At 39.8% G+C, this 27829-nt stretch overlaps 1 protein-coding gene across 2 annotated transcripts; it reads left to right on the forward strand.

Moving 5' to 3' along the window:
- The first annotated feature begins 146 nt into the window (after positions 1–146).
- pnpla8 (patatin-like phospholipase domain containing 8) lies at positions 147–27829 on the forward strand. 2 transcript variants are annotated; one of them, XM_066723915.1, is made up of 10 exons: positions 147–306; positions 2760–3967; positions 4405–4554; positions 5424–5575; positions 6870–6964; positions 8955–9126; positions 9220–9277; positions 11946–12140; positions 22335–22530; positions 25869–27829. In XM_066723915.1, the coding sequence occupies exons 2-10, from the start codon at positions 2858–2860 to the stop codon at positions 26141–26143; spliced, it is 2403 nt and encodes an 800-aa protein (XP_066580012.1). In that variant the 5' UTR covers positions 147–306; positions 2760–2857; the 3' UTR covers positions 26144–27829. The 2 variants fall into 2 exon arrangements, with proteins under 2 accessions (XP_066580012.1, XP_066580014.1); XM_066723917.1 differs by having other exon boundaries at positions 147–234.

Consider the following 27829-nt stretch of genomic DNA (forward strand, 5'->3'; position numbering starts at 1 on the left):
AGGGCAGACATGCCCTGTGTGTTGTTGGTACGACCGCCTGTGGTCTGTCGGTTTCAGCCAATTAAAACACGCGTTGATTTGAGGCCCAAGAAAAGCGACCAATAACAGTCCCGTCTCGTATTACGTCATTAGCCTTTCCCCCACAATGTTTTTCTTCCCTGCGCTGGGAAAGAAAGTGGATATCGATACCAGTTAGGCTCATCGGGAAAATGTCAACAAGAAAATAGTGTCCGGGTAAAGAAACAATGCTAGGAACATATACAGATGCTCTTTATGTAATTATGTCGTCTACGCTAGGAGGGACGGGTATGTGTGATTCGCTGTTGTTATTGTTTTGAGTGTGGTGCCATGTACAGTGTATGTTAACTGGCTGGGTTTCAGTGTTTACATGGATATTACTGGAGACGTCTTTGAATCCCACTCTTGATACTTTATTTTATGCAATGGAGACGTTGGCAGGACTTGTGTATATCGGCATTAGATACATAATGCAAAATAACAGCGCATCCAGTCCCAGCAGATGGGTGTCCGTGCCTGGGTATGAGATCCATTGAGTTTGCGTGTATAGGAAGTGTCAGAAATACAGTGATTGATGTCGTCAGTGGCTCACTGTCATCCTTAACTCATTTTTAATTTAATTAATATAGTAAGGTTCCCGTTTACATATACATATATTAGTATTTTCCCAATCATATAATGGTGCAGTAGGAACTCCTCTTTGAATGAATGGGGTCTAATATATCATCAGTACTGTAGGTGAAAACTTGTTTATTCATCTATCTATATATATATATATATATATATATATATATATATATATATACGGCTGTATTAAAGTTCATATTGCGCAGGTTCTAGTTTACAATTTTGTACTTATCAGGTGTATGGTACAGCCCTGCGTTTGTACTTTTATTTATATTAATCTTTTCTTTCTTGTGCTTTTCATCCATTTTATTTTTAATTTTTTTATTCAGTTGCTTTGTAAATTAGTTCATACAAGCCTAAATAGTTTGAAAATGTTAATGGAAAAATGAGTCCATAGATCAATGAGCCACACTTGCTAGTGTAGAATATATTATTATGTTTTGATCTGTAATTGTATACTGTATTGCACTTTTATAATGCTCTTCTGTATTGTAATAATAATAATAATAATAATAATCATTTTTACACATAATTAAATCATATTTCCATTATATTACTGAATACCAGGTGAGAAAGACATAGTATTCTTCAAATGTTATAAATGTTACATTGTTTCATTCTTATTTAACATTCCGATACATTATATATATACACTCACCTAAAGGATTATTAGGAACACCATACTAATACTGTGTTTGACCCCCTTTTGCCTTCAGAACTGCCTTAATTCTACGTGGCATTGATTCAACAAGGTGCTGAAAGCATTCTTTAGAAATGTTGGCCCATATTGATAGGATAGCATCTTGCAGTTGATGGAGAATTGTGGGATGCACATCCAGGGCACGAAGCTCCCGTTCCACCACATCCCAAAGATGCTCTATTGGGTTGAGATCTGGTGACTGTGGGGGCCAGTTTAGTACAGTGAACTCATTGTCATGTTCATGTGCATTATCCTGCTGGAAGTAGCCATCAGAGGATGGGTACATGGTGGTCATAAAGGGATGGACATGGTCAGAAACAATGCTCAGGTAGGCCATGGCATTTAAACGATGCCCAATTGGCACTAAGGGGCCTAAAGTGTGCCAAGTAAACATCCCCCACACCATTACACCACCACCACCAGCCTGCACAGTGGTAACAAGGCATGATGGATCCATGTTCTCATTCTGTTTACGCCAAATTCTGACTCTACCATCTGAATGTCTCAACAGAAATCGAGACTCATCAGACCAGGCAACATTTTTCCAGTCTTCAACTGTCCAAATTGTAGCCTCTTTTTCCTATTTGTAGTGGAGATGAGTGGTACCCGGTGGGGTCTTCTGCTGTTGTAGCCCATCCGCCTCAAGGTTGTACGTGTTGTGGCTTCACAAATGCTTTGCTGCATACCTCGATTGTAACGAGTGGTTATTTCAGTCAAAGTTGCTCTTCTATCAGCTTGAATCAGTCGGCCCATTCTCCTCTGACCTCTAGCATCAACAAGGCATTTTCGCCCACAGGACTGCCGCATACTGGATGTTTTTCTCTTTTCACACCATTCTTTGTAAACCCTAGAAATGGTTGTGCGTGAAAATCCCAGTAACTGAGCAGATTGTGAAATACTCAGACCGGCCCGTCTGGCACCAACAACCATGCCACGCTCAAAATTGCTTAAATCACCTTTCTTTCCCATTCAGACATTCAGTTTGGAGTTCAGGAGATTGTCTTGACCAGGACCACACCCCTAAATGCATTGAAGCAACTGCCATGTGATTGGTTGGTTAGATAATTGCATTAATGAGAAATTGAACAGGTGTTCCTAATAATCCTTTAGGTGAGTGTATTTTTGTCTGTTTATTATTACATTGACATGGTTGTCCGGTTGGTTACTGATCATATGCCTGTCCCAGTATGAAACAAATGTGCCTATACTTCAACAGTGTAGATGTTTTGACATGTAGGTAATGCAATGTAATTCGCTCTGGCTAATATTTCACACAGTTGTGCAAAGTGTGTCAATCAGAATGGTATTCAATCAATGGTAAACATTTACCTTTACTAGGTCTGTAGCCCAAATAATAGTAATATATTCATAATAATAGGCTCACCTATTTGTGTTTTTATTTCATGTTTTGCAGGGGAGCCGTATTTTAAAGGGAAGGAATGCTATGCTCCAGTGCAGTAAGCATAAGCAGTCTAGTGCAACAGAAGGAATGTGTTTAAAGCAGCTAAAGGAATGACTGTGAGCTTGGTTCTAGATGCCTATGTATTCCTCCTGAGCAGGACAGGTAACCTGTGGCTGAGCCAAGGTCAAAGGTCTTCCCAGTCCCCTGCTGTCCATTTCAGGATACCAAGAACACATCCAGCTACCAGACTCCATGTCAGAAGGTCACTCAGTTACAAAGCTGGGTATTTATACTTGAAGCAAAACTATTGCACAAAAACCAGGGGGCTGAAGGTATGGTCCAATAGAGGTGATTACCTTCGGCACAAGCTCAGTCTGTACGCCAACATTTCCCCATTCAGTACCTCATTATTGCGTAGATCAACAAGCTTGAGTCATCGCATGTCGCGAATCAAGAGCACATTGGACTCCGTCTCGAAAGCCGTCAGCGGAACCCACACTGAGCTCCTGTCGAAAATAGCCCGGCTCAAGCCCAATGCCGTGCAGGTGAGAAAAGAAGTCGAGTCCAACGTGCAAACTCAGTGTGAAGCTTCAGGAAGAGAGACGTCCGCTGCTGCAACTGTCCAACCGGCTGAGCTCGAAGAGAAGAAGAAACCTGAGGAGAAGAACCTGGACAACAACAGAAAATCCCCATCTGTGTTGACTAAACCTGCTCCGAACACATCCAGAAACACTGCAGTTACTAAACAGACTGTCACAGAACTTTTCCATCCGAGCAACTTCGCCACTAATTTCGGTGAAACATATAATTTTGTATCTAACCACATTAATGATTATTTCACAGGAGAAACAAAAATGATTAACAAAGACAGCAACTCCAAAGCCTCATTGAAACCCCTTCCCGGTGCAGCGGACCAGACTCCTGTCCTTGTCGCACAAGCAGACAGTGAAAGGTCTGACCCACCTGCTGCTTCCCCCAATTCCCCAAAAAAGGGAATTGCCCATTACCTGTCCTACCCAGGCAATAGCGTTCAAGCATTCGTTGGCTACCTGGTCCCTTTGGTGCCCAAATTTCGCCACGAATCCAAAGCGATTGCAGAAGAGAAAGCCAAAGCTCCGGCCATGATAGAAGCAAGCACAAAGAAAGGAGACGGTGAGAATGGTACAGATCAGAAGACTGTGGAGGAGAAAGCCAAGCGACTTCTGCTTCAGAGGGAAAAGGTAGTTCATCAAGTTAATTTTCATAGTGGGTTATAGATTCATGTGCACTGCCACCTTGGAGTGGGATATGGTACTCTGCAGAACTGGAGATTAGCAGAATTTAGTGTGAGCTTAGTTAGCAGTGAGGCAAGGGCAATGGTGTTCTCACTGTTCGTTTATTTATTATAGTATACCTGTACCTTATTGTAGAGATGAAAGTGATGGTTTTAGGCATGCACATCTGCAGACAGGAATGAAATACTGCAACAGGAGGCAGACAAAATAGATGTTGTGCACGTGTGCATGTGTGTCTTTACTGTTTACTGCTGGCAAAGGCATTAGATGATTCTTGAGCTGTACCTTTCAATACAGTAGTGTCGCCTTTAGCTCCAAGTGAAAATCTAACCTTGGTCTTTGTCATTCTTATCACCCTCGACCCTTCCTTCGCCTGCTCATAGATTATTGCGAGAGTTAGTGTGGACAACAGAACAAGAGCATTGGTCCAAGCCCTGCAGAGAGCGTCCGATGTCAAGATCTACATCCACAGGGTGGAGGAGTTGAGCTACCACCTGCTGGAGTTCCCAGAGACCAGAGGAGTAGCAGTGAAGGTGGGCTTCGGGGGGAATAAGAATGTGGACTGTCTGTAAAAGTGTACACCTCTTCAAAAAAACAAACAGTTGATATAATGTGCATTTTCCTGGATTTTAAGGCTTAAAGGGGATGTCAAGCTCTGATTAGAATTTAAAGCTGCAAACACATTATACCTAAGAACTATTATACTTTTAAAATGATTAATTTAATGCATTGAGCTTTGGACACCGGACAAAATGTTGCTTTTCTACACAAATCTGTAATTTCTTGCCTTACAAGAACACACCAATAACAATTCAGCATTTCTTGGGAGTTTTTGGAGAGGGTAAACAACCAAACAGATGTCCAGCTGAAATAGCCTGATGCAATTACAGACTGTATTATGAATGCAAATCTGTTATTTCGTCCATTTTTAAGTGTGACAAACTCAAAACATCCAATTCATTCCCTGACCATCTGTAGCCTAATTCAACCAATTAGGTCATCAGTAATTCCTGTATTGGTGCAGGTTTCCAGGTTTATCCACAGAAAATCATAATGAAAGAAGACATTAGATTATCTGCTGCATCTGCGTGCTGCTGTTTGAATCACAGTGATATTGCATAAGCTCTTCGGAAAGGTTTTGAATATCATTTGCATCCGTAGTCCTATTCTGAGACTGCTGAACATATGTAAAAGCTATTCAGATGCTATTCAGACGGCTTGTGGAGGCTTGTACAATTATTTATTGTCCCTTCAATCAACACATGTCATGATTTAATCAGTAGGCAATGACTGGTGAATTCAGCTGTTAAAATATGCATTTTACTTTTAACCTAGAATATGTGTCGGAGGTGAGAGTCCTCCAGTAAGTAGATACAGTGGAATAGCTCTGATTCTCTTGCAGGAGAATATTATCCCGTGCTTGCTGCGTCTCAGACAGGCCAGTGATGAGACCCTGCAGGCGGCCGTGAGGGAGGTGCTGGCCCTGGTGGGCTACACTGACCCTGTCAAAGGCAGGGGCATCAGAGTCCTTTCCATCGATGGGGGAGGAACCAGGTAAGATCGCCAGTATTCACTGTAGTAAGTGTGTTAAAAATGAAGCCTAAAATAAGGTTGAATAGTAAGTTGCTATGGTATATACAGTGGGTCTCAAAGGTATTCACCCCCTTGGACTTTTCCTTGTGTTACAACATGAAATCAGAATGGATTTAATCAGGAGATTTTGCTACTGATCAACACAGAATATGTCCATAATGTCAAAGTGAAAAATATATTCTGGAAATTGTTCTAAATGAATTACAACTACAAAACAGAAAATAAGTAATCACCCCCTTCAGTGAATATTTGATAGAGACACCTTTGGCAGCGATTATAGCCATGAGTCTATGTGGGGAAGACTCTACCAGCTTTGTAAGTCCCAGGTCTCTTGCAGACTCAAGCAGGTTTTCTTCCAGGATTTCTCTGTACTTTGCTTAATCCATTTTGCCCTCTATCTTTACAAGGTTTCCAGGCCCTGACACAGAGAAGCATCCCCATAGCATGATGCTCCCATAAAGGCCACTTTTGTGAAGCACCCAGGTATTGTTGCAGTATGCACAGTGGCTCCCAGCTCAGCCGTAGAAGTCTGTGACTTTAGAGTTGCCTCTCAGTGGCCTCCCTGACAGTGCCCTTCTCGCCCGGATACTCAGTTTTTGGAGATGGCCTGATCTAGGCAGATTCACAGTTGTGCCATATTCTCTCCATTTCTTAATAAAGGACTTTACTGTGCTCCGGGGGATATTCAGTGCCTTGGAAATGTTCACATATCCTCTCCCTGATTGGTGCTTTTGAAGAACTTTATTCCGGCTTTGCTTTGAATGTTCCTTCGTCTTCATTATGTTGTTTTGTTAGGAACTGTACTAACCAACTGTGGGACCTCCCAGAGATGAGTGTATTTAACCTGAGATCATGTGACACACCTTAATTGAGGTGGACTCCATTCAACTAATTGCATGACTTCTAAAGACAATTGGTTTCACCACAGCTCAATCAGGTGTGTCATAGCAAAGGCAGTGATTACTTACACATTCAGTTATTTTCTGTTTTGTATTTGTAATTCATTTAGAACAATTTGCAGATTATATTTTTTACTTTATGGACATATTCTGTGTTGATCAGTGGCAAAAACTCACGATTCAATCCATTCTGATTTCATGTTGTAACACAAGGAAATGTGGTAAAACAAGTCGAAGAGGGGTGAAATACCTTTGAGAGCCGCTGTGTATAATGTGAAATCCTGCAATAGTTTTGACACTTCATTTGGCGTTTTCTGTGTTGTCATATATTTCATTATGTTTCTGTGTTGTTGCAGGGGACTTGTTGCTCTTCAGACCCTTTATAAATTGGAAGCGCTGACTGGGAAACCGATTTACCAGTTGTTTGATTACATCTGTGGTGTCAGTACAGGTAAGGCACTGATGAACTCACATTCTTCTCCAGGTTGGTACTGGCAAGGGTGATGCATTTCAGTGATTGTAAGGAGATTGTAGTGCTTCTCCTGTAGCCCCAGTGTAGATTGAAATGTAAAGGGGATAATACTGTATTTGACTGACAAAACTAGCATGTCCTCTGTATCCTCAGGACCAATCCTTTCATAAACTGACCTTCAGTGTTAAAGATGGTCTTTGCAGTGGAATGCTAAAATGGCAAATGTCAACATGTTGTTTTATTTATCTTGTAGATCATTTTATTGTATTATGTTTTTCATTTGTAATAATCAATAAAATGAAAGTCCACTGAAAACACACTCTCCTAGAGGACAAATCCATATTTATTTTGGTTTATCTGATTTAATTGTAATTTTAGGCAGAAAAATAACATTTGCATGAGGAAAAACAAGCTGTTCAGGTGCACAAGTCCAAAGCATGAACAAAGCAATGAACGGAGAATAAATACACAGCTGCTCCCTCATGATCCCTTTGTCAGAGCTGCCTGGCATGGTCTTCACTCTACGTCCAAACTGAGATTCATGTGTTTTTATGGCACTGACAAGGCTTTACAATTATGTTACAGTATAAACTTCACAAGTGGCAGATCAAGTTTTTCTGCATTTGTTCCAGTATTTTGGGAGAATGAGAGCCCTATCAACAGCCTTATGACATCTCTGTAGTAAAATAGTTTTGCCACAGAGGGGTGCTAGTGAATACTATATGCCTGTGTGTTGGTCATGGACATATTGCTGGAGGCTAGTTCATGTAAACAGCATTGCTTCAGAAGCTGTATGGACACAGGCGCAAGGGCCGTCTTTAATAGTAGGACAACATGCAGCAGGTTTTTGGTTGTTGTATCGCTGTAGTCTCCCTGTAAGGCCCTGTGAGTGTGTTTGTTTGTTTGCTTTGTGTAATCCCTCTGTGTAATTAAATTGATCATTAATGCGTGTACATGTATTTCACTCAGACACCAGCTTTGTGTTTTACAAAAACCCATTGGGCATAGAGGGCATAATTCACTTTGTAGATAAAAATCACAGTGGACACATTGAGAGCACATCTGGAGTCTGGTTACATGCTAAGGTAGTGCTCACTCAAGCATAGCCAACCACATGCCCACCTATTTGATTTCATTCTATTGAATCTTGTTGCCAGAGCCAGAGAGTCAAAATCACATTATTTGATGTCCTATGAGTCACAGTTTGTGCTTCTGAGAAATGTAACCCAAAGGGAACAGGGCATGTCACCGCGCTCCTTCCATCGTTCTCGCTGGATATATAGATGTTGTGATCCTTCCCAAAGTCTGTTGCCCTGTGGTGATCCAATCCCTTCTGATTAGCGCACGTCTGCTACAGTGGACTTGTGTTCACACAGATCAGTGTTTCCAGGGCAGGACAGTATATTGGCGGAGAGACAATAAATCAAACAGCTGACTGTAGACAGCAAGGCTTTCAATACCCTCACTGGAGAAGGATTACCACTGAATGAAAGCAGCCATTGCTGTCAGTTAACATCATGATTACTGACTAGAAATGTTTCTCAGAGAAGCACCATTTCTTTATGTTTATATCAGCCGCATGGATTCAGTCCATTTTCAGTCCTGTGTTACGCTCCAACAGTGCTTTTCTCAGGGTTATTCCTGCATCAGTGAGGCATTTCTGGAGCTGTATAGAGACCATAAAAGATAATGGTTCCTAATGCTCTTCTCAACAGATACAAATATACTTTTAAAAGATAGTTAAGATACTATGTGGGATGAAATGATCCAGTAATAGTGAATGGACTCTTACTAACCTCCAGTTCAGTATCAAAATAAGTAAAGTACTCTCCTTAATATGTTTATTTGGGGGGAAGGGTTCCAGTTGACTTTGATTGCTTAAATGTGTCACCAATGTTCAATGGCAATAACCTTTCCTTAGCCATGCCATAGTTATCACCTTGTTTTTACCTGTGTCTACACTTTTTAGGGGCCATATTAGCCTTCATGCTGGGCGTCTTCCAGATCCCGTTGGATGAGTGCGAGGAGCTCTACAAAAGGCTTGGCACCGATGTCTTCAAGCAGAACGTCATCTTGGGAACCGTGAAGATGGGGTGGAGCCATGCTTTCTATGATAGTGAGATGTGGGAAACAATACTCAAGTAAGTGGAAGGAGCTTTTTCACTACCTCATGTGGCTGTCATTGGAGTTATGTGTGGATTTCAGTGATAGACCTCTCTCTTTGTTTGGAACAGAGAGAGAATGGGATCAGACCTGATGATCGAGACCTCAAGAAACGCTAAATGCCCAAAGGTAAGTTTCCAGTACAGTCTGACAAATATTAAGAATAGGTTCACCTCACTTACTTCTACGACACGTGTTTGCAAACTCGATGACAATTCCCACTGTGGGAACAAACACATTTGCTTGTACATCAGGTAAAAACCATTCTAGTGAATAAAATGAAAAATAGTCCTGATTCCTAATGACTTAAGTGTCCATTTCCTCAACTGCTGTTTATAATAAGGTTAGAGCTCCCAAAAGAGCCAAGGCATCTTCTATCATCTGAGCTCTAAAGCTCTCTTATTTGTTTCAGTACACCCAGACTTTAAATAGCTGCTCTTTTGGCTGCATTTATGAGATCTTTGATTCATATTTGATTAAAACGTCCCATTACATTACCAGCTTCTGTCTACAAGGACATTATGAGGCACATTAGCTTGTTTTTTGATAGGAATAGTAAAAGCCTAGTTTTATTAAGTTCTATTTAATGGGAGCCAGACAAACTGTGTTTCAACTGCTGTACATGCACACTATGCCATCTCATTCATCCATACTTCAGTATTTGAGATCTTTGTGGCTATTAGTTTTTAGTTAGCGGGGCAAACAGCACTACCCTTTTAAAATGAACATAACATTAAAACATAGCAGAATTATAAAGTATCGCCACACCAAGGGTCTGAACATCAGCGCAGATCTGGTGCCCAAACTACCAGATGCTGCTGCTTGATTCTGTTTCAGTTCGTACCCAGTACAAACTCAGAGTCAGAACAAGGATTGCTAAATTTAAATTGTTTGAAAGTCGGTATATTAATTAACTATAATGTGCAGCTTTAATTCCTCTATGGAACAAAATGTATTTCCGAGCCGCAGATGGCTGCTGATGAGAGCCTACTAGGCCTTGCATTGGTGACAAAAGGCCCTTTGTAAACTTAATCCAAGAGAAAATACTGCAGGGCTGATGGAGAAATTGACTGGAACATCGTCATCTATAAACTATTGCAGACATCTACTGTTTTGCCACTCTGTGTTACCAAAATAATTGTGTCTTTGTAAGATGGAATTTCTGACAGTTGTTTGCTTTTTTATTTTATTTTTTATAATTATTTCCTGATTACATTAATTATACATTTTTACCCTGGCAAATTTGAATCTGTTTTCTCTCTTCATTAAACACACATACAAAAACGCCCACTATATCCTGTATTTGTCCTGTATACAAATATTATTTTTGTATTAATACAGTTTTTTTCTTGCTGAATTCAGATTTTAATTGAAGTAAACTATTTTATTCTCATTATCGTCTTTGTTTCCATGCTCTGAGGATAATCAAGGTCTTACAACTAATGTGCTTTGTTTGAACTTCCCAAGCATGTGTGTTGTGCATTTGTTTCAGTATTACTACACACACAGTGTATTCACAATTATTACACAACTGATGTCTTTCAGGAGCTTTCAAGTAATTTAAGTAGATGCCGAACACAAATAATTGGTTTAATATAGATCTTTATAAAAGTGAGTTACAGGAAATACTATCTATGCCAGTGATAGTTTTCCCAACCTTTTTAATGCCATGACACACTTTGCTAAGACCAAAAACCCTGTGGAAAAAAACCTAGAATTGACTAGGTATTGTCTTACCTGAATGGCAACGGGTTGCTAAAACTATTATCACATGCACATGCCCTGTTAAAATATGTCAGTAAAGAGTAATTAAAAGGTCAAATGTGTGAAGTGCAAGGAGTGGCCTTTAGCCTTCAGCAAAATATGTTCAGTTCACAATATCATATAACAAGTTAATTCAAGTGGTTAAACGTAACACAGGGCATTACAATTGTTGAAAAACAATAGCACACGGATCAAACATGCTATGAAACGTTTCTCAACTGAAATGTTTTGTTTGTGGACTGAATGCACACCTGAGCTGAGCACGATAAAAATGTATCCACAGTTGATTTAAGCAGTTTCATATCAAATAAATAATCCTGCCAAAAGGGCAAGGACAAACATATTAAATATGTATAAACTCTATTTCATCCACAAGTCCAACCTAGAAAAAGTACAAGCAGAGTGCAAGATAAAAACGAATTCAACATCTGTGCATTTAATCAATTGCGTTTCAGTACCACTGACAGCACTGCAGCTCAGCGCAGGTGCGCATTCAGTCACAACCAGCACGACCCGACTGCGTAGTTCTCCCTTCCTTTCTGTTTAGAAATTGACTTCATTTGCATATATCATTTGAATAAGTTTGATTTAATTAAAGATTTATGAAGTTGACAAACAAAAATTTTAAAAATGACTATTTTTGAGGGGATAAAAATCTCACGGCACACTTGGGGAGTCCTCATGGCACACCATTGTGCCACGGCACATGGTTGAAAACCACTGATGTATGCAACAAAATTAGGTCCTTGGATTAAATATATATAGAAGAAAGGAAGCATTTTTTAGAAACCTCTTGTGCTGTTATGATATAACCATGCACTAATTTAGGGATATGCAAAGGTTAGTTATTACTGGAACCATACTGTAATGGAACATTAATGTGTTCTAAGTTCCAAATGCTTTTTCTTTGTTTTTAATTTACATATTAATTGTATTATTATGAATTATGACTTAAATAATGTGTAATTCAAATGTTTTTCGATATCTATACTTTAAGGAATTCTTCCTCTAACCTGCCTTTCCCCCCCACAAGGTGTCAGCAGTGAGCACAATTGTGAACAGGGGGACACCTTTGAAGGCCTATGTCTTCAGGAACTACAACATGCTCCCCGGGATGAAGTCTCACTACTTGGGAGGTTGTCAGCACAAGCTGTGGCAGGCCATCCGCGCCTCATCTGCGGCACCAGGATACTTCCAGGAGTTCGTACTAGGAAATGACCTCCATCAGGTAATCTCCCTCTGGCTGTGTTTTAGACCAGCAGTGACCTTGACTGAGGTGACCTTGATGCACCTTATAAGTGTACTTAAGCCTGTCTAAAAAAATGGTTTTTGCAGAGAACTGTCAGATATCACATTTACCAGCTGTTTTTAAGACAGATGGTATTGTTTCCATCCTCATGTTTCTATCCCTCTGTCCTGTAGAAACCACCTATATTCCAGTTCTTTGCGTTTTACTCTGTCAGGTGATCACATTTCATCTGTGGCTTTCACAGTCACTCAGTCGATGTAATTTACTGATCTATCCTTTGTTATGCATTCAGTACATGAAACCTCTGTTGAGATTTATGATAGTGATCCCTGTTCATTATTTTATTATTCCTATTATTGTCATAAGTTGTGACATTGATTTACACAAAATAGACCTGAGAACTGTGGATTCATTGTGCGGAGTGTGAAAGGAACAAGACGAAATGGTTCAATTCCTGTTCATTTTTTGATGTGCTCAATTTGATGAAAGATTACATAAAACACTCTCATTGATTGCTAACAGCAAGCATCCCCCAACAACAGCACATTTCTATTTCTATTTTGCTATAGCTGCCCTGCATGCTTGTTATCAGAATCAACATCCTGACCCTTGCCGGGTTTGCTCAATGTAGAGAAATATCAGGAATAGTTCGTAATCCAGCTCACGTTGCACCTGAAATGCTTCGTTTTGATAAAATAGACCTATATAGGCTGTTTCATCCAGATGTATGCCTGGCAGCATAAGATTGGGATAAACTGCATCCTGTGTTAGTAATAGACTGTAGAAGCTGCAGGGTGTTTCAGTCCAGCCCAGTCCCGTACAGGAGATAATGTGAAAGTGGTGTTTTGATACAAAAGCTAGTGGGGCCTGTGAACAAGCGCAAGATGGAGCACAGCTGGAGAGTGAGCGCATCGCCGGAACACAACCGCTGACAGGAGGATAGATGACTGAGCGGAGACACTACACTAAAGCCCTTCCACGGTGCAGGAGCTGATGTGCATCGCGGCTCTGTGGCAGGAGAATCAATATTGTTCTTCTGGGCATTTCCAGGAAGGACCCCTTAAGGTCAGACCGAAAAAGGGGTTTCCTAAAACAGGTTTGCGTTGCCTCCTGAAAAGACAGCGCAGATAAGTGGGATGAGGCAGTGACTTTCACATTCACATTGGAGTTTGTTTGAATTTTATTGAGTAATATACAGCTCTCAATCAAAGTCATGGGAACGCTTTTTTCAAATTGAACAAAAACGTATTTTAAATAAACTCGGTTATCAAACGTGTCCAGGGTTAACACAGCCATACTTGCTTTTTTCCTCCCTCATTTCTTTCTGTAATTGTTTAAGACCATTTCGGCAATGAGGGCACACCCTTCTGACCGGATTATCAGACAAATCACAGCCGTGTTGCCCTCAGTCTTTAGAAGCTTGTTCGCTGGAGTTTCTGTTCTTTCCGGTCAGTTGCGTACAGTAGAGACGGAGAGAACACAGCCCCATTGCTGGACTTTTTTTTCCCCTGTCTTTAATACCAAGCTTGCATTCCCGGAACCCCTTTTCTTCTGCCTACACAGTACTGCTGCCAGAACTGAACTTGTTGTGGATTCAATGTGCTCATGCTGGCATGTCAAATAGCACTAAGCACAGTATTCATGGCTTTTTTTCCTGTTTGCGCATTACACTTTGTTCAAAAAGGTTTTCTGTGCTTTGCTGCCCACAAGTGCCCTTTGCCTTTTTCTTTTTTTTAAATTAGAAGTCGGTCTTCTTGATGAGTTATACTTACAAGGGTATTATGCAAGAGGATATCTGGAAACGGATACTAACATTACAGTTGAAACGGAAAGTTTTTGAGGGTTTTGAGGAATCTTCTCGATGTGAAGTTTATAACAGTTCAACCAAACGTCATCGTTCTTTTTGGACACCTACTTTAATCATACAGGGATTGGTCATATATCACACGCCATACAAAGCCGTCATTGTTTAAACCGAGGAGAAAACGTGTAGGAAACATCCATTGAATGTACAAAAAAGAACAAGTAAGCAGAAATGTGAATGAGATGTTTTAAATCTGACCTTTTGAGGCAGTGGAGTAAAATCAAGAAAATATGTGGTTTATATCTTGCCGTATTTAAGCAGTTTGGTTGTGAAGATGTATTTTTTCCACAGTTGTCTTATAGTCCTGAGCCATCAGAGTTTGTTTAAAGAATGAAATGCAGTTAAATATGAAAGCAGAGGATCAGTGCTTCCTTTTTCTTAGCCTGGTTTTGACACACATGCCTTTTTACATTTCCAAACTGTGCATGTGGGATTTTTTTCCACATACTATTCCTTTGTGTATTTTATAATATTCATCCATTTGTATCAGTAAGAGACCCCCCCCCCCCCCCCCGATAGAGCTTTCTGCATTTGTCAGGTAAAGTCAATGACAATTAAGAGAAAGCACCTTTCAGAATAATTGAAAGGAGTAACACAATTTGTCATTTTATACATATATATGTATTGCTTTCATTTAAGGGAATGAGACCTACTCAATGTGTATTTATATCTGCAGGGATGTATGTTTTTCAAAATGTATTGTCGTATACTGTTGTCTGAGAGAGTCAATCGATGATGAATGCTAAGCATGTAGCTGGAACTGCTGAAGTACAATGGTTACTATGGAATCTAGTAATCTGGCATTGAAGCATTAGGCTCGTCCATGCCCACCTCGTTCGCTGTAAAAGGAGGTTTCGGATCACACATTAACAAAACATACATTTGGAGGAGAACAATAATGCGCCATCGGTGCTGGTGTTGCTAGTCAAACAGCTTTGCATCTTAATGTATCAGCCCACATGGTGTCATCAAATTAGTAATTATGGTTTACTGTTCCAGTGTGAAAGGATTCAGACTGTTGTTTGTGGAGTCCAGTGCAGGGGAGCACTATTCTTTACATAGTGTGGTGGATAAATGTTTCAAATACATTTCTATTTATTATACACAATAGCACCTGGCACTGTATGTAGAGTCGATGACACTGTCCACTCGTCTCACACCTGAATGACTGCTGCGCGTTTAAGTGAGCAGAAAGGTGTATAGTTTCTAAAATCTCTCGACAGCTGAGTTTTTTCGAAAGCCTGTGGTCATACTGCCATAAAAAAGAGCTCCATCACTTATCTAACTAGGAGGGCATGCCAATAGTCATAGTTTTGTGTATAGCCAACAGAACTGCTGTGTAAAGCAACCTTAGATGTGCGAAGAATCTGTTTTAGCATGATGTCATGTCAGCGTTTCTCGTATGGCTTTAGCAGTTGTTAGACATGTTTTGCATTGAGCCTATCTGGGAGACTGGTGCTATTAAAGCCTTTTTTTCCAACCTTTCCCCATTGCTGTGCAGTACAGACTTGGATTAATTTTCTAATGATTAGGATTAGCAATAATTTGAATTGGGAACACATCCCATGAAATGTTGTCCTCATTTGTATAATCATTTTCCATGAATTTGCCTCCATTCCATTTCCCTTTCAAACGGCCTTTTCCCAGCAGTTGGGGCTGCTGTCAACAGAGAGATTTTGCTTGTACACATGTCTGAAAAACGTCTGTTCTCATATTGCACATGTTAGGGTAGAACTGTGTGTTTTGTTTCTTCCTACAAAAACAACGGGATAGAATGACTCCTTTGTGCTAATGTTCTTATGATCATTCACAATGTTCATGTCAGTATTCGGCAGGACGGGGGAATTAAATGAAGCCTTGAAATAGTCACAACATTGGGACTGTTCCAGTAAACCTACATCCAGTACATCATTCAAAGTGGGGTTATTTGCAGCTTGTCTGTCTTCGATGATAGATTGAGGAAGACCATTGGTATTATTTAAATAGCAGATTAGTCGCTCAGCTAGTCCTCAGCTAGTACCTGCAAATTCAAGTGAAACTTTTATTTCAACCTTCCTCTTGCAGAACATTGTTTGTTAAAGAAATACTCTAAGAAAATCTCCAGAAATATAAATATAGCTGTTTCTGCCCTGAAAGCAAAGATTCCATACTTATGGGGAAAACATTTTTGTTTTGATTTTAAACTACACTGAACATAAATATTAACACAACATGCAACAATTTCAAGGTTACTGAATTATAGTTTATATAAGGAAATCAGTCAGCTGAACTGAATTCATTGGCCCCTTATCTATGGATTTCAAGTCTCCAGTTTTGAGGGAGCGTGCAGTTGGCATGCTGACAGCAGGAATGTCCACCAGAGCTGCAGTCGGGTCCAGACCCCGGTGAAGTCGACGAGCCGCAGAGCAGCTTCCCTGAGATGCTTTCTGACAGTTTGTGCAGAAATTGTTCTGTTGTGCAAACCCACAGTTTTATCAGCTGTCCGGGTGGCTGTACAGGTGAAGAAACCTGATGTGGAGTCCTGGGCTGCCGTGGTACACGTGGTCTGCGGTTGTGAGGCCAGTTGGACGTACTGACAAATTCTCTAAATCTTGTTGGAGGGGCTTATGGTAGAGAAATGAACATTCAATTCTCTGGCAATAGCTCTGGTGGGCATTCCTGCCGTTAGCATGGCAACCACACACTCCCTCAAAACTGGAGACATCTGTGGCATTGTGCTGTGTGACGAAACTGCACATTTTATTGTCCCCAGCACAAGGTGCATCTGTGTCATGATCATTCTGTTTATTCCAATTATTGATATGACACACCTGTCAGGTGGGTGGATTATATTGGCAAAGGAGAAATGCTCAGATTTGTGCAAAAATTGTAGAAAATGTTTTGTGCGTATGGAAAAAAATCTGGGATCTTTCATCCCAGAAACGTGGGACCAACACATTGCATTTATATTTTTGTTTAGTATAAATGTACACATGTTTTAGGTGCATCCATTTATACAGATAATAGCTGTTTAAATTCTGTTGTTGTGACAGTGATTTCAGTCTGAAATGTGCTTATTATGAAAAGCAGTGAAATGGAAAATTGTAGCAATTTAATTTTTATAATGCTAATTAATTGACTGTCCGATGTGGCATTTAGAGAAGGCGGTTATTTACTAGTACTTAACATCATTTGCAGCACAGTCTGTAAAAAACAACCTCATTCCCCAATTGAGGAAATCACTATGCTGCGTGATTACTTTCCTTGCCTGAGGACATTGTAGGCACTTTCTGTGGCACAAATGCAGCTCGTGGAAGAATTGGATTTCCTCCTGTATTTGTAACTGGAGATGAGAACTTGAACCTCATTATGACTCTGTGACCTTTGGGCCAAAGGTCGGGGAAGCAAACCAGTCAACATAATTACATAATGTTGCATGAAAACCTTTGACTCAACCCACCGTTCTTGAAACGGCACTAAAGATTGTGCCAGAGGCCAAGTTGGTGGTGAAGTAACCCGCAGTGCCCAGAAAGGGGGACGATGGCAATACATCACTTAGTGCTACAGGAATTTAAATTCATCATTTGTTTTTTTGTGAACTGAATTTATCTGTTTTTGAGTTTGCCTTGATGTTGTTTGTGTAATTTAAATGGGTTAAATTTTTCATTTCTCAGCTGGGACTTTTTCTTTTCTTAATATAACATTTATTTATGAATACACTTTTTTTAATATGTATATTTTCTTCTGCATTTGAATTTAAATGGTTTTAAAACTCTCTGTGAAGCCTCTCTTTGGCGGACTCCCTTTAGTGTTTAATTGAGATTGAGTGCAAGAAAGCCTGATGCCTTGGCCTAGTGCAAATCTCTTATTTACTGTGTGTGCTGTTTCAGATTACGCCTGATTTATGTAACCTTGTACCAATTAATCTTTGTAACGTGAAACATTTAAAACCCAGAGATCACTCTGTCGGTCTGAGATTCATAGTGATTCTAACCTCTCCTGCTCTTCTGCCCGGCCTCCTCAAGATTGCGCACCCTCCCTTGTGCCATGTCTTTAAAAATAAAATAAAAAAGCAAGCAAGCAAGATGATTTACTAATGGCAGTGGCCCTTAACAGAGGCTTAAAGACTCACAGCTCGCAACATACTGACGCTTCTCACAGCCTGAGAGTGCCTCTTTCTTTTGTATTGTAATTACTTATCCTTTCAGACTTCACTTTGCCTTTCAAAGGGCACTCTGTCCTAGTGCTAAGAAACTTCATCTGAAGGACACAGTTGTTATTCCTGTTAATCAGAGCAGATGCACTCTCAAGGGTATAATTATTAACTAATGTCTGTCTTAAGCATCCATTTACATTTTAATTCCTGAACAAATTACACATTTCCTGTTATTCTCTTATGTGCCTTTTGCAGCATAAAGTTCACATTCTACGCCATAAAGTAGAGGATTCTGCATACCCAGTGTGGTAATTAAAAAGTAACAAGTAATATACAGAGTAATTTAATCTTTAGATGCAATTCCTATGGCAGTGGTGTTCAGGGGTAATTTGTAAGGAATAAAGTGTGGTATTTGAAAAGAATACATCTGGGTAGAAGTGAAATTGACTTCACAAATGTAGTAAATATACTGCAGACTGAGACTCTGATTCAGAACACTTTGAGACAGATTAAAACCTGTCCCTCTATATATATGGTTGTCCATATATATAATTTTTTGTGTGGTAATTTTAACTTGGGTCAAGTTTCTAACATGCTTGACGTGGTCCGTTTTCATGTTATTATATTTCATAACCACTATTTTGTTCCACTTAATCGTGGACCTCTAGGCACATTATGTTGCACTAATTAAATGGGCAAAAGTAGAGCAATTGTCAAAATCCGGAAGAATCAAAGGAGCTGATTTGTTAACTTGTTCCCTAGGAGCCGGGGGGAAACAACAAACACCAGTCAATTAGGAGCAATTAACCCTGAAGATAAAAGTCTGCTTATCAGTGTTTTAGTAGCCTCATTACTTAAAATCCTGGAGGTTACTTCTACCATTAGTACTGTGATTTTTGGAATGAATCTTAAGAAGAAATACTTAAAGGCAAATTGATACTAGACTTTTTGAAAGTTGAGCCTCTTAGTTGTTGTTGTTGTTGTTGTTGTTGTTATTGTTGTTGTTTTTTTGTTCATGCATCATATTTTTAAGTACCACTTCAGTCTGGAATTGATTACTTTTGTTCGTTTGATAACACAATAGCAATGGGAACCCTCATAGATAATACGCTTATGCTATATTGAGTCTTGTCACATATTACTCAGGATGCATCTACCTTTCATCACAGTCCGTATCCCTGGGGTTCTGAGGGTAGGATTTATTTATGCCGAGCAGAGCCAAGATTGTAGCCTTACATCTCAGCCAGTGGAAATCAGATGTGACAGTCACTCATGCTCCATGTTGACTGGTTGATGGACATCTAAGGTCAAAGTTTTTGTAAGCTTGACTCGTCCACACAATATGCTAAAGTAGATCATTGTGTAGCAGTTTATCCAAGTCCAAGTATATCGCAGCTTGAAATCCTGCAAATGGTGGCCATATTCCAAGAGGATCGGACCTCAATGGGTAAAAATAAAATCCCAAGTGGCCAGTGTAAGTGAATAGCTAAAGTTCAACTTCCCAAAGTAAGTGGCATCAGTTAGCCTAAAGTACTGTGCCAGGATATCACTGTTTAAAACTCCTGTCCAGTATTTTCGGTCTTGTTTGTTGTTTTGCAGCTGTAGTTACAAATCTTACTTATGTAAATGAGTGCTGAATAATTTATAATGCCGAAACACCACAGAAAACAGATACTTCTCAGTCCTTGATTTGAGGCACTTCATTCATTTAGGAAGGAAGTCTGTGTATGTTTGTTTTTTCATTCATTAATTTTCTTTTGGTATTAATCAGTACGGACAGGTGCTTCTCCAGTAACACTAGTTCTATTTGTCGTCTTGTTCTTTAAATTGGCTAAAACATCATATCTTTTGTGTACCATGGAAAGGATTTACTCATGTCTGCCAGAATGATGCCAGACAACAAACAATGTAACAAATCAGATTGTAGTTGTGGTATTGTCCTGAACGAATATGTGGTTTCTTATAGAGATGTATTAGCTGTCGACTCCCTTTTACAAAAGCCAACAGCCCTAGTCCAAACCATGACTTCCATACTGAACCGTTTGGACAGTACCGAGCAGATCAAAGAGTTCTCCAGACCGCTGGAACTCCCAAACTCGCTCATGGGAAGCAAACCATGCGTAGCAGGACTTGTCAGTCCACAGCATGGGTCCCAGCTGTCCCAGACCTATGTTAGTGGTCTTGACCAGTGGGCGCCATCTTTGTGCATTTACACACGTGATCACTGGCTGCCAGTTCAGTTTTTGTGCTTGTAATTTAGTGATCACATCTGTGCAGATATTGTTCTCCAGCATGATGGCTTTTAAGCCACACATTTGGTTGGCCAGACATTAAACTTCGACCTATTCCAAAAAGACCTTTCTTATAACATAGTTGACAAGTTTGCTGATCATGTGTTATTCTCTCCGGTTCTACCAACAATTTAATCCAATGTGTTTGCATGATATCAGTCATTTTCTATTCTGTAAGCCATTTTTTCCCCCCACAATGCCAGCAGTCTCAATGACGCATAATAACTTATTTAATGCTGACAGCTTCTGCACTCTATCAACCTTTCATCAACTACAGGAATGTTTAGCAGGGAAAAAAAACATTTAAATTCAGAGCATTCATGAAAATAGCCATTCAGCTCAAGCAAGCTAAAATGTATTTTACAATAGAGAACTAAACATTGGAGTTGTTATAAATCATTATTTTTTACTGTTCAATGATCGTTATCCTGCCATAGGAAGAAGCCTTTATCTGATTAATTACTACAAGTGGAAAAAAAACCCTCAAAGCTCTTTTTTTTGTGACAAATAGAGGGTGATTCATAAATCCGTAATTGTCTGAGCTTCACAAAAACTACAGAGTATGTCGAGGAAGTTGAACAAAAGGGAACGGTCTGTAAGAATGGCACTCCATAATGTCTGTCAAAAGAACAGCTCCACGTCTTTTATAACTTAATCTTTCCCCTTTATATGATGGCAGTTCTGCCATGGTTCATGTTAAATTGATACTTTCCATTTAAACTGTATGTTAAATAGTATTAAAACCATATGCTGTTAATTATTGTGAGCCATGGCGGCCATTTTATCTGTAGCTGTTGGTGTTTTTATAATTTAGTATTTGGCCAACATGCCTCCAATCCTCCAAGCTTTTCCTGTGAATAAACACGGAGCAATGTATAGAAAGACGTAGCCAAACAACACGCTTCTGCTTGAGTAAGAAACCCATTGCCATTTTATAAGATGCTGTGGTTAAGCTCATGATATGCAGAATTACTTCCCCGAAGACCGGCCATATCTGGAGATTTCTCATTACAGCCAGGACTGCATGACTGAGATTCCAAATGGGATGAGATGCCAATTTGCCAGTGAAACATTATCAAAGAGGGGGGAAGGCGATTGTTGGAGCCCATCTCGCCTTTAAGACCCAATCCCCTGACACTTGAATTCTTGACGGCATTTGCCTCAAGCTCACCCCCCTAATGAGGAGTCATGGCAGTCTATTTGATCCCAGGATGAGCTTGCAGGCTCATGTGTATTCAATAGGCAAGCTGTCATTTTTTTAATCTTTTGCCTTTGGAAAATTGTCGACATGCACCATTTTTTTTTCCCTGGATTACTTTGTATTGGTAGGTGATATTATGAACATCAAAGCTAGTGCTAAAAATTCAAGAATCCAGGTCATGCCTCCCACCACGTTTTAGATTGCCCTGGTTATCCCTCTCTGTAAAAAAAAAAAAAGTGTGTGTGTATATATGTGTGTGATCTAAATATTTTATTTATTTATAATGTAGCTATAAAAATATACACACATACATATAGTAATGTGTGTTCATATAGATTTACATTAAAACACATGTGTATGGGAGAGAAATTAAAAGTATGGTTTGATGAACATTATGTATTAAACTAGAATCCATAAATAGCATGGTCTCAAATGAATGATGTGAATGCTTTTCTGCTACAATAATGCATTTTCAGTTGGGGTGGGCCAGTTCCCAAAACGAGGGGAACGACTTGGCAGAATCGGGTGTAGGCTATTCATTTGAATTATGTGTGTTTCTCTATATATGTACATGCGTGTCTATTCATGCATACACACACATGTATGGACATTCATTTCTAAGTGTGGGTATGTATCTGTGCAGACATGTAAGTATATTTCTCTACTGTGATTCAATTCACAGGATGGAGGTCTGCTGATAAACAACCCTACAGCTCTGGCCATTCTTGAATGCAAATGCCTGTGGCCAAACACGCCCGTGCAGTGTGTCGTGTCCCTGGGAACTGGCCGCTTCGAGAACGTGGGCAAGAACAATGCCACCTACACCAGCCTCCGAACCAAGCTGACCAATGTCATCAGCAGCGCCACTGACACAGAAGGTGGGTGAAAGGGGACAGCGGGCCTTTTTCACAAGTCTTGGGCTGGGCCCCTCCCGAGACTCCTACCTGGGTTTTCACTGAATTCAGCACACTGTGACCTAGATCTGAATTATGTCCCATATCTGTACTGAGTTGAGACTTCCTGACTTCAGGATTAAAGTTCACAGATAGTTAATCTTATCATGGGAGTTACTTATCAACAGCAGATTAACAAATACAAATCCCAGATTTGTTTTACAACGAGTTCCAAACGGGGGCCTTTATTAGTTCCAGAGGACACCTGACCAGATTCAGTTAAGACTTCATGGTTACAGCAGCATGAAAAAGAGCCGTGAAAGAATTATATGGTTTATTATACAATTCCTGAATGCTGTGCACAGACAGTTCCAGGGATAGCTGGCTGAAGTGAGGTGTCTAAACATATTGCATGTTTAAGTTCCTACCATACCAATTCACCAGTGTTGATTGTGGACCCATGGGGTGCCCATAATTGGTATCTAAATTATCAGCATTCGCAAAAAAGGAAGTCATTTGGGCATTGCGTCCTGCTCTCTGCCATAATGACAAGCACTGAGTAGACATCTAATGAGGTGTGGTGCAATGAGGGTCCTCAGATATCGCCGTATTACAGGAAGGCCTGTGTGTTATAATTGGAGGACACCCAGACTCCATTCTCTCTAATTTAAATGTGGGATACAGGTTCGGAGAATTAAGTCTGGCCCCCCATAGTCAATTTACACTTGCTGTCTGTGCTTGTGAATCCTCCACCCCCCTTTAAAAATATATCTTGTCATAATGGTGTAAAACAGTGTCCCAGTGAAGTTCTGACTGCACACAGGGACAGGTATGCAAAATACAGGGGGCAATGTAGCTTCCATTGATTTTTATTCATTGATCTATTCATTGATCTATTCATTGAGTATTCCTGAGCAACAAACCATAAACCATAACAAATTTTTATATTCCCATAGAAATGTATCTTTTACAGACATCTTATATCTAATTAAGTACATATAATACAGGGTATGCTGTGTATCATTCACTTATTTATATTTCAGTTTAACATATTTTGTTGTAGCCTATACAATACACGCACACACACACACACACTATGTAAGTGATCAGTCCCCTTACCCTGCTTAGGAAAGTAAATTTAACATAATTTAAATTCAGTTTTGGATAGAAACTCCACATTTGCATTAGTCGCAGTGACCTTTTCCGGTGGAGCACTAAAATGGATTAGCACAGAATTGATCTTGACACAGTCCGGCATAACACGCCAGTTGTTTTAGTTTGTTTTTTGTAAATGCTGACAGAGTAAGATGGGGGTTTAAACCAGAGAGATTTTAAAACCAAGCACTGTGAATTTTGTTTGAAAAAGCTATGAGGTTTTCCTAAATAAATACAGTGAGGGAAAAAAGTATTTGATCCCCTGCTGATTTTGTACGTTTGCCCACTGACAAAGAAATGATCAGTCTGTAATTTTAATGGTAGGTGTATTTTAACATTGAGAGACAGAATAACAACAAAAAAATCCAGAAAAACGCATTTCAAAAAAGTTATAAATTGATTTGCATGTTAATGTTTGAAATAAGTATTTGATCCCCTATCAATCAGCAAGATTTCTGGCTCCCAGGTGTCTTTTATACAGGTAACGAGCTGAGATTAGGAGCACTCTCTTAAAGGGAGTGCTCCTAATATCAGCTCGTTACCTGTGTAAAAGACACCTGTCCACAGAAGCAATCAATCAATCAGATTCCAAACTCTCCACCATGGCCAAGACCAAAGAGCTGTCCAAGGATGTCAGGGACAAGATTGTAGACCTACACAAGGCTGGAATGGGCTACAAGACCATCGCCAAGCAGCTTGGTGAGAAGGTGACAACAGTTGGTGCGATTATTCGCAAATGGAAGAAACACAAAATAACTGTCAGTCTCCCTCGGTCTGGGGCTCCATGCAAGATCTCACCTCGTGGAGTTTCAATGATCATGAGAACGGTGAGGAATCAGCCCAGAACTACACGGGAGGATCTTGTTAATGATCTCAAGGCAGCTGGGACCATAGTCACCAAGAAAACAATTGGTAACACTACACCGTGAAGGACTGAAATCCTGCAGCGCCCGCAAGGTCCCCCTGCTCAAGAAAGCACATGTACAGGCCCGTCTGAAGTTTGCCAATGAACATCTGAATGATTCAGAGGAGAATTGGGTGAAAGTGTTGTGGTCAGATGAGACCAAAATCGAGCTCTTTGGCATCAACTCAACTCGCCGTGTTTGGAGGAGGAGGAATGACCCCAAGAACACCATCCCCACCGTCAAACATGGAGGTGGAAACATTATGCTTTGGGGGTGTTTTTCTGCTAAGTGGACAGGACAACTGCACCACATCAAAGGGACGATGGACGGGGCCATGTACCGTCAAATCTTGGGTGAGAACCTCCTTCCCTCAGCCAGGGCATTGAAAATGGGTCGTGGATGGGTATTCCAGCATGACAATGACCCACAACACACAGCCAAGGCAACAAAGGAGTGGCTCAAGAAGAAGCACATTAAGGTCCTGGAGTGGCCTAGCCAGTCTCCAGACCTTAATTCCAAAGAAAATCTGTGGAGGGAGCTGAAGGTTCGAGTTGCCAAACGTCAGCCTCGAAACCTCAATGACTTGGAGAGGATCTGCAAAGAGGAGTGGGACAAAATCCCTCCTGAGATGTGTGCAAACCTGGTGGCCAACTACAAGAAACGTCTGACCTCTGTGATTGCCAGCAAGGGTTTTGCCACCAAGTACTAAGTTGAAGGGGTCAAATACTTATTTCCCTCATTAACATGCAAATCAATTTATAACTTTTTTGAAATGTGTTTTTCTGGATTTTTTTGTTGTTATTCTGTCTCTCACTGTTAAAATACACCTACCATTAAAATTATAGACTGATCTTTTCTTTGTCAGTGGGCAAACGTACAAAATCAGCAGGGGATCAAATACTTTTTTCCCTCACTGTACATGAAAAACATGGATTTATAATTAGGTCTTGTTATATTTAATGTTTACTCTTTTAAGCACAGTAATTTCTGTAAAATTAAATGATCAGTTTAGAAAGTATAAGAAATGGTGTGAGAGAAGGTGCAACATTTAGTTTCTTACTGCACAGTGTTTATTGTTGTTTAGTATTAAATTAAAACTTACAACCCCAGTGTTTTTGAGGTTTACTTGACAGCTATGTCACTATGCAAAGATGTGTTGAAAATGATTGATTGCATTTGGTTTCCTTTCCTCTGCACCAGCTTGTGCCACTTGTCAGAGGGAGACAATAAAATTCGATCTTTCCTCTCGGTTTTGATCCTCAGAGGTCCACATGATTCTCGATGCCCTCCTGCCTCCAGACACGTATTTCCGCATCAACCCTTTCATGAGTGAGGACATACCGCTGGACGAGAGCAGGAAGGAGAAGCTCAGCCAGTTACAGACGGAGGGAATTCGCTACCTCGAGAGGAACGAGGACAAACTGAAGAAAGCGGCCAAGATATTGCTGCAAGAGAAGTCGGCCCTTCAGAGAATGCAGGACTGGGTGAAATTAAAGGCAGACATGTATGGGGGTCTACCATTTTGTTCCAAGTTGTAGGAGCAGAGGAGGAAGAGAATGTGTAGTTCAATGCTAAAGACTGCACAGATCCATAACTTGAATAACAGAATACTAAAATCCAATTGAGCACTCTATAGATTCTGAGTGTGAATGTTCCAGAATGTTCCAACAATAATCTTATGTAGTCCAGAAGTGCACAACTGGAACAGCTGGAAATTGTCCCCAGACATTTTCTCTCGCTGTCCTGCAGTGTTCTGTCCTGTCCTGCCACTTTATTCACACAGTAAGGGAACGGTCCATCTCCATAGGGTACGCAGTCCTGTCTAGCAGAGTACTGGAGTCTCGTCCCGTTAGTCCCATTTGAACCGATGGATGCTGTAGTGTGTTAACATTTGATATTGTTTTGATTTTTGTTTTCCTTAATGCAGGGATTGCCTTCAGAAAAAGCACTTGACCACAGTTGTGTATGTTCAATTAATCCACGTCATTGCCACCACGTCCTTCCAGATTATTTATTGAATAAATAAATATAGTGTTCCTGTGTACAAAGAAAAAGTATAGTTTATTTTACATTTAACACCATACATTTTTGCTGTTTTATACCTACTTGCCATTTTATGTCTGTGAGTAAAATAATGTACTGAAATCAAGACACGCATGCACTTATTCCAGGTTTGCATTATATGTGTGTTTAAACTTGCCTGTTGCTTTACTAAAGTGATTGATTTAATGACAGAAAATAATCTAAATGCAACATGTTTTTTCTTAACATCTGTATAGATAATAAAATCCACTGAACATTACAAATCCCATATTTATATGTGCCACAAATGTATGTCAAATGTAGTAAATATGATCATCTTAGCAAAGAATCTTGGATAAAAAAGACTACAGCATAGAATACACCAATAAAGGTGCACTCTTAACAGATAGATATTGCAGATGTTTATGATGTTTGATTGGTTCATTTTTAAGAGATGACCTTGCAAAAACCTTTGCTGAAACATAAGAGAAAACCCTTGTTGTGTTAGAGCAGTATTAGGTATTGCTAAATGCTTTATGGGTTCCATGCATTGTTTACAACTGTAGAATTACAACTAAGTTGCCTAGATATCGTGATGATTTCTCATGAGTCCTCGCCACTACATTCAAAATGAAGGACTGTCACAATGGACAAAATATTCTTCTTATACATTGTCATGCTTAATACTGTTCTGGATTGAGCAGTTCAACACCAGTATTGAATTCGTTTTTTTTTTTTGGTTTATGACTTTGTTCAATTGTGCAGTGAATGTTTAATTTAACAAATTAGCAGGGTTTTGGATGAATCTAACCATGTAAATTGATTAAGTTGAACTGAGACCCTAGATAAAACAATGGATTGTTTAATTTCATGAACAATGTGTTAATTCCCTCCTCTAAAGATTCATAGTCTATGCAATTAGGAGATTAATGATTAATGATGCTGGGAAACCAGGTGATGAAAATTACATTGTGGTGTATAACTTTAGATACCATTTTCTGCTTCTTTTGAAATATATCACCCATACATATGTACAATAATCCCCATCTAAGTGTGGCATTAAATGTTATCAAATATAAAACTGTTAACCTATTTTAAGCCACATTAGAGAATGCATTCTGAGCTGATAAATGTCCATATTTGTATTAAACACTATATCAGTTTTGTATGCTAAATAAAGCCTCAAATTGTCTGTATGTGCT

Source organism: Amia ocellicauda, chromosome 15 (assembly GCF_036373705.1).
Source record: "Amia ocellicauda isolate fAmiCal2 chromosome 15, fAmiCal2.hap1, whole genome shotgun sequence".
In the NCBI taxonomy this organism is placed as follows: Eukaryota; Metazoa; Chordata; class Actinopteri; order Amiiformes; family Amiidae; genus Amia; species Amia ocellicauda.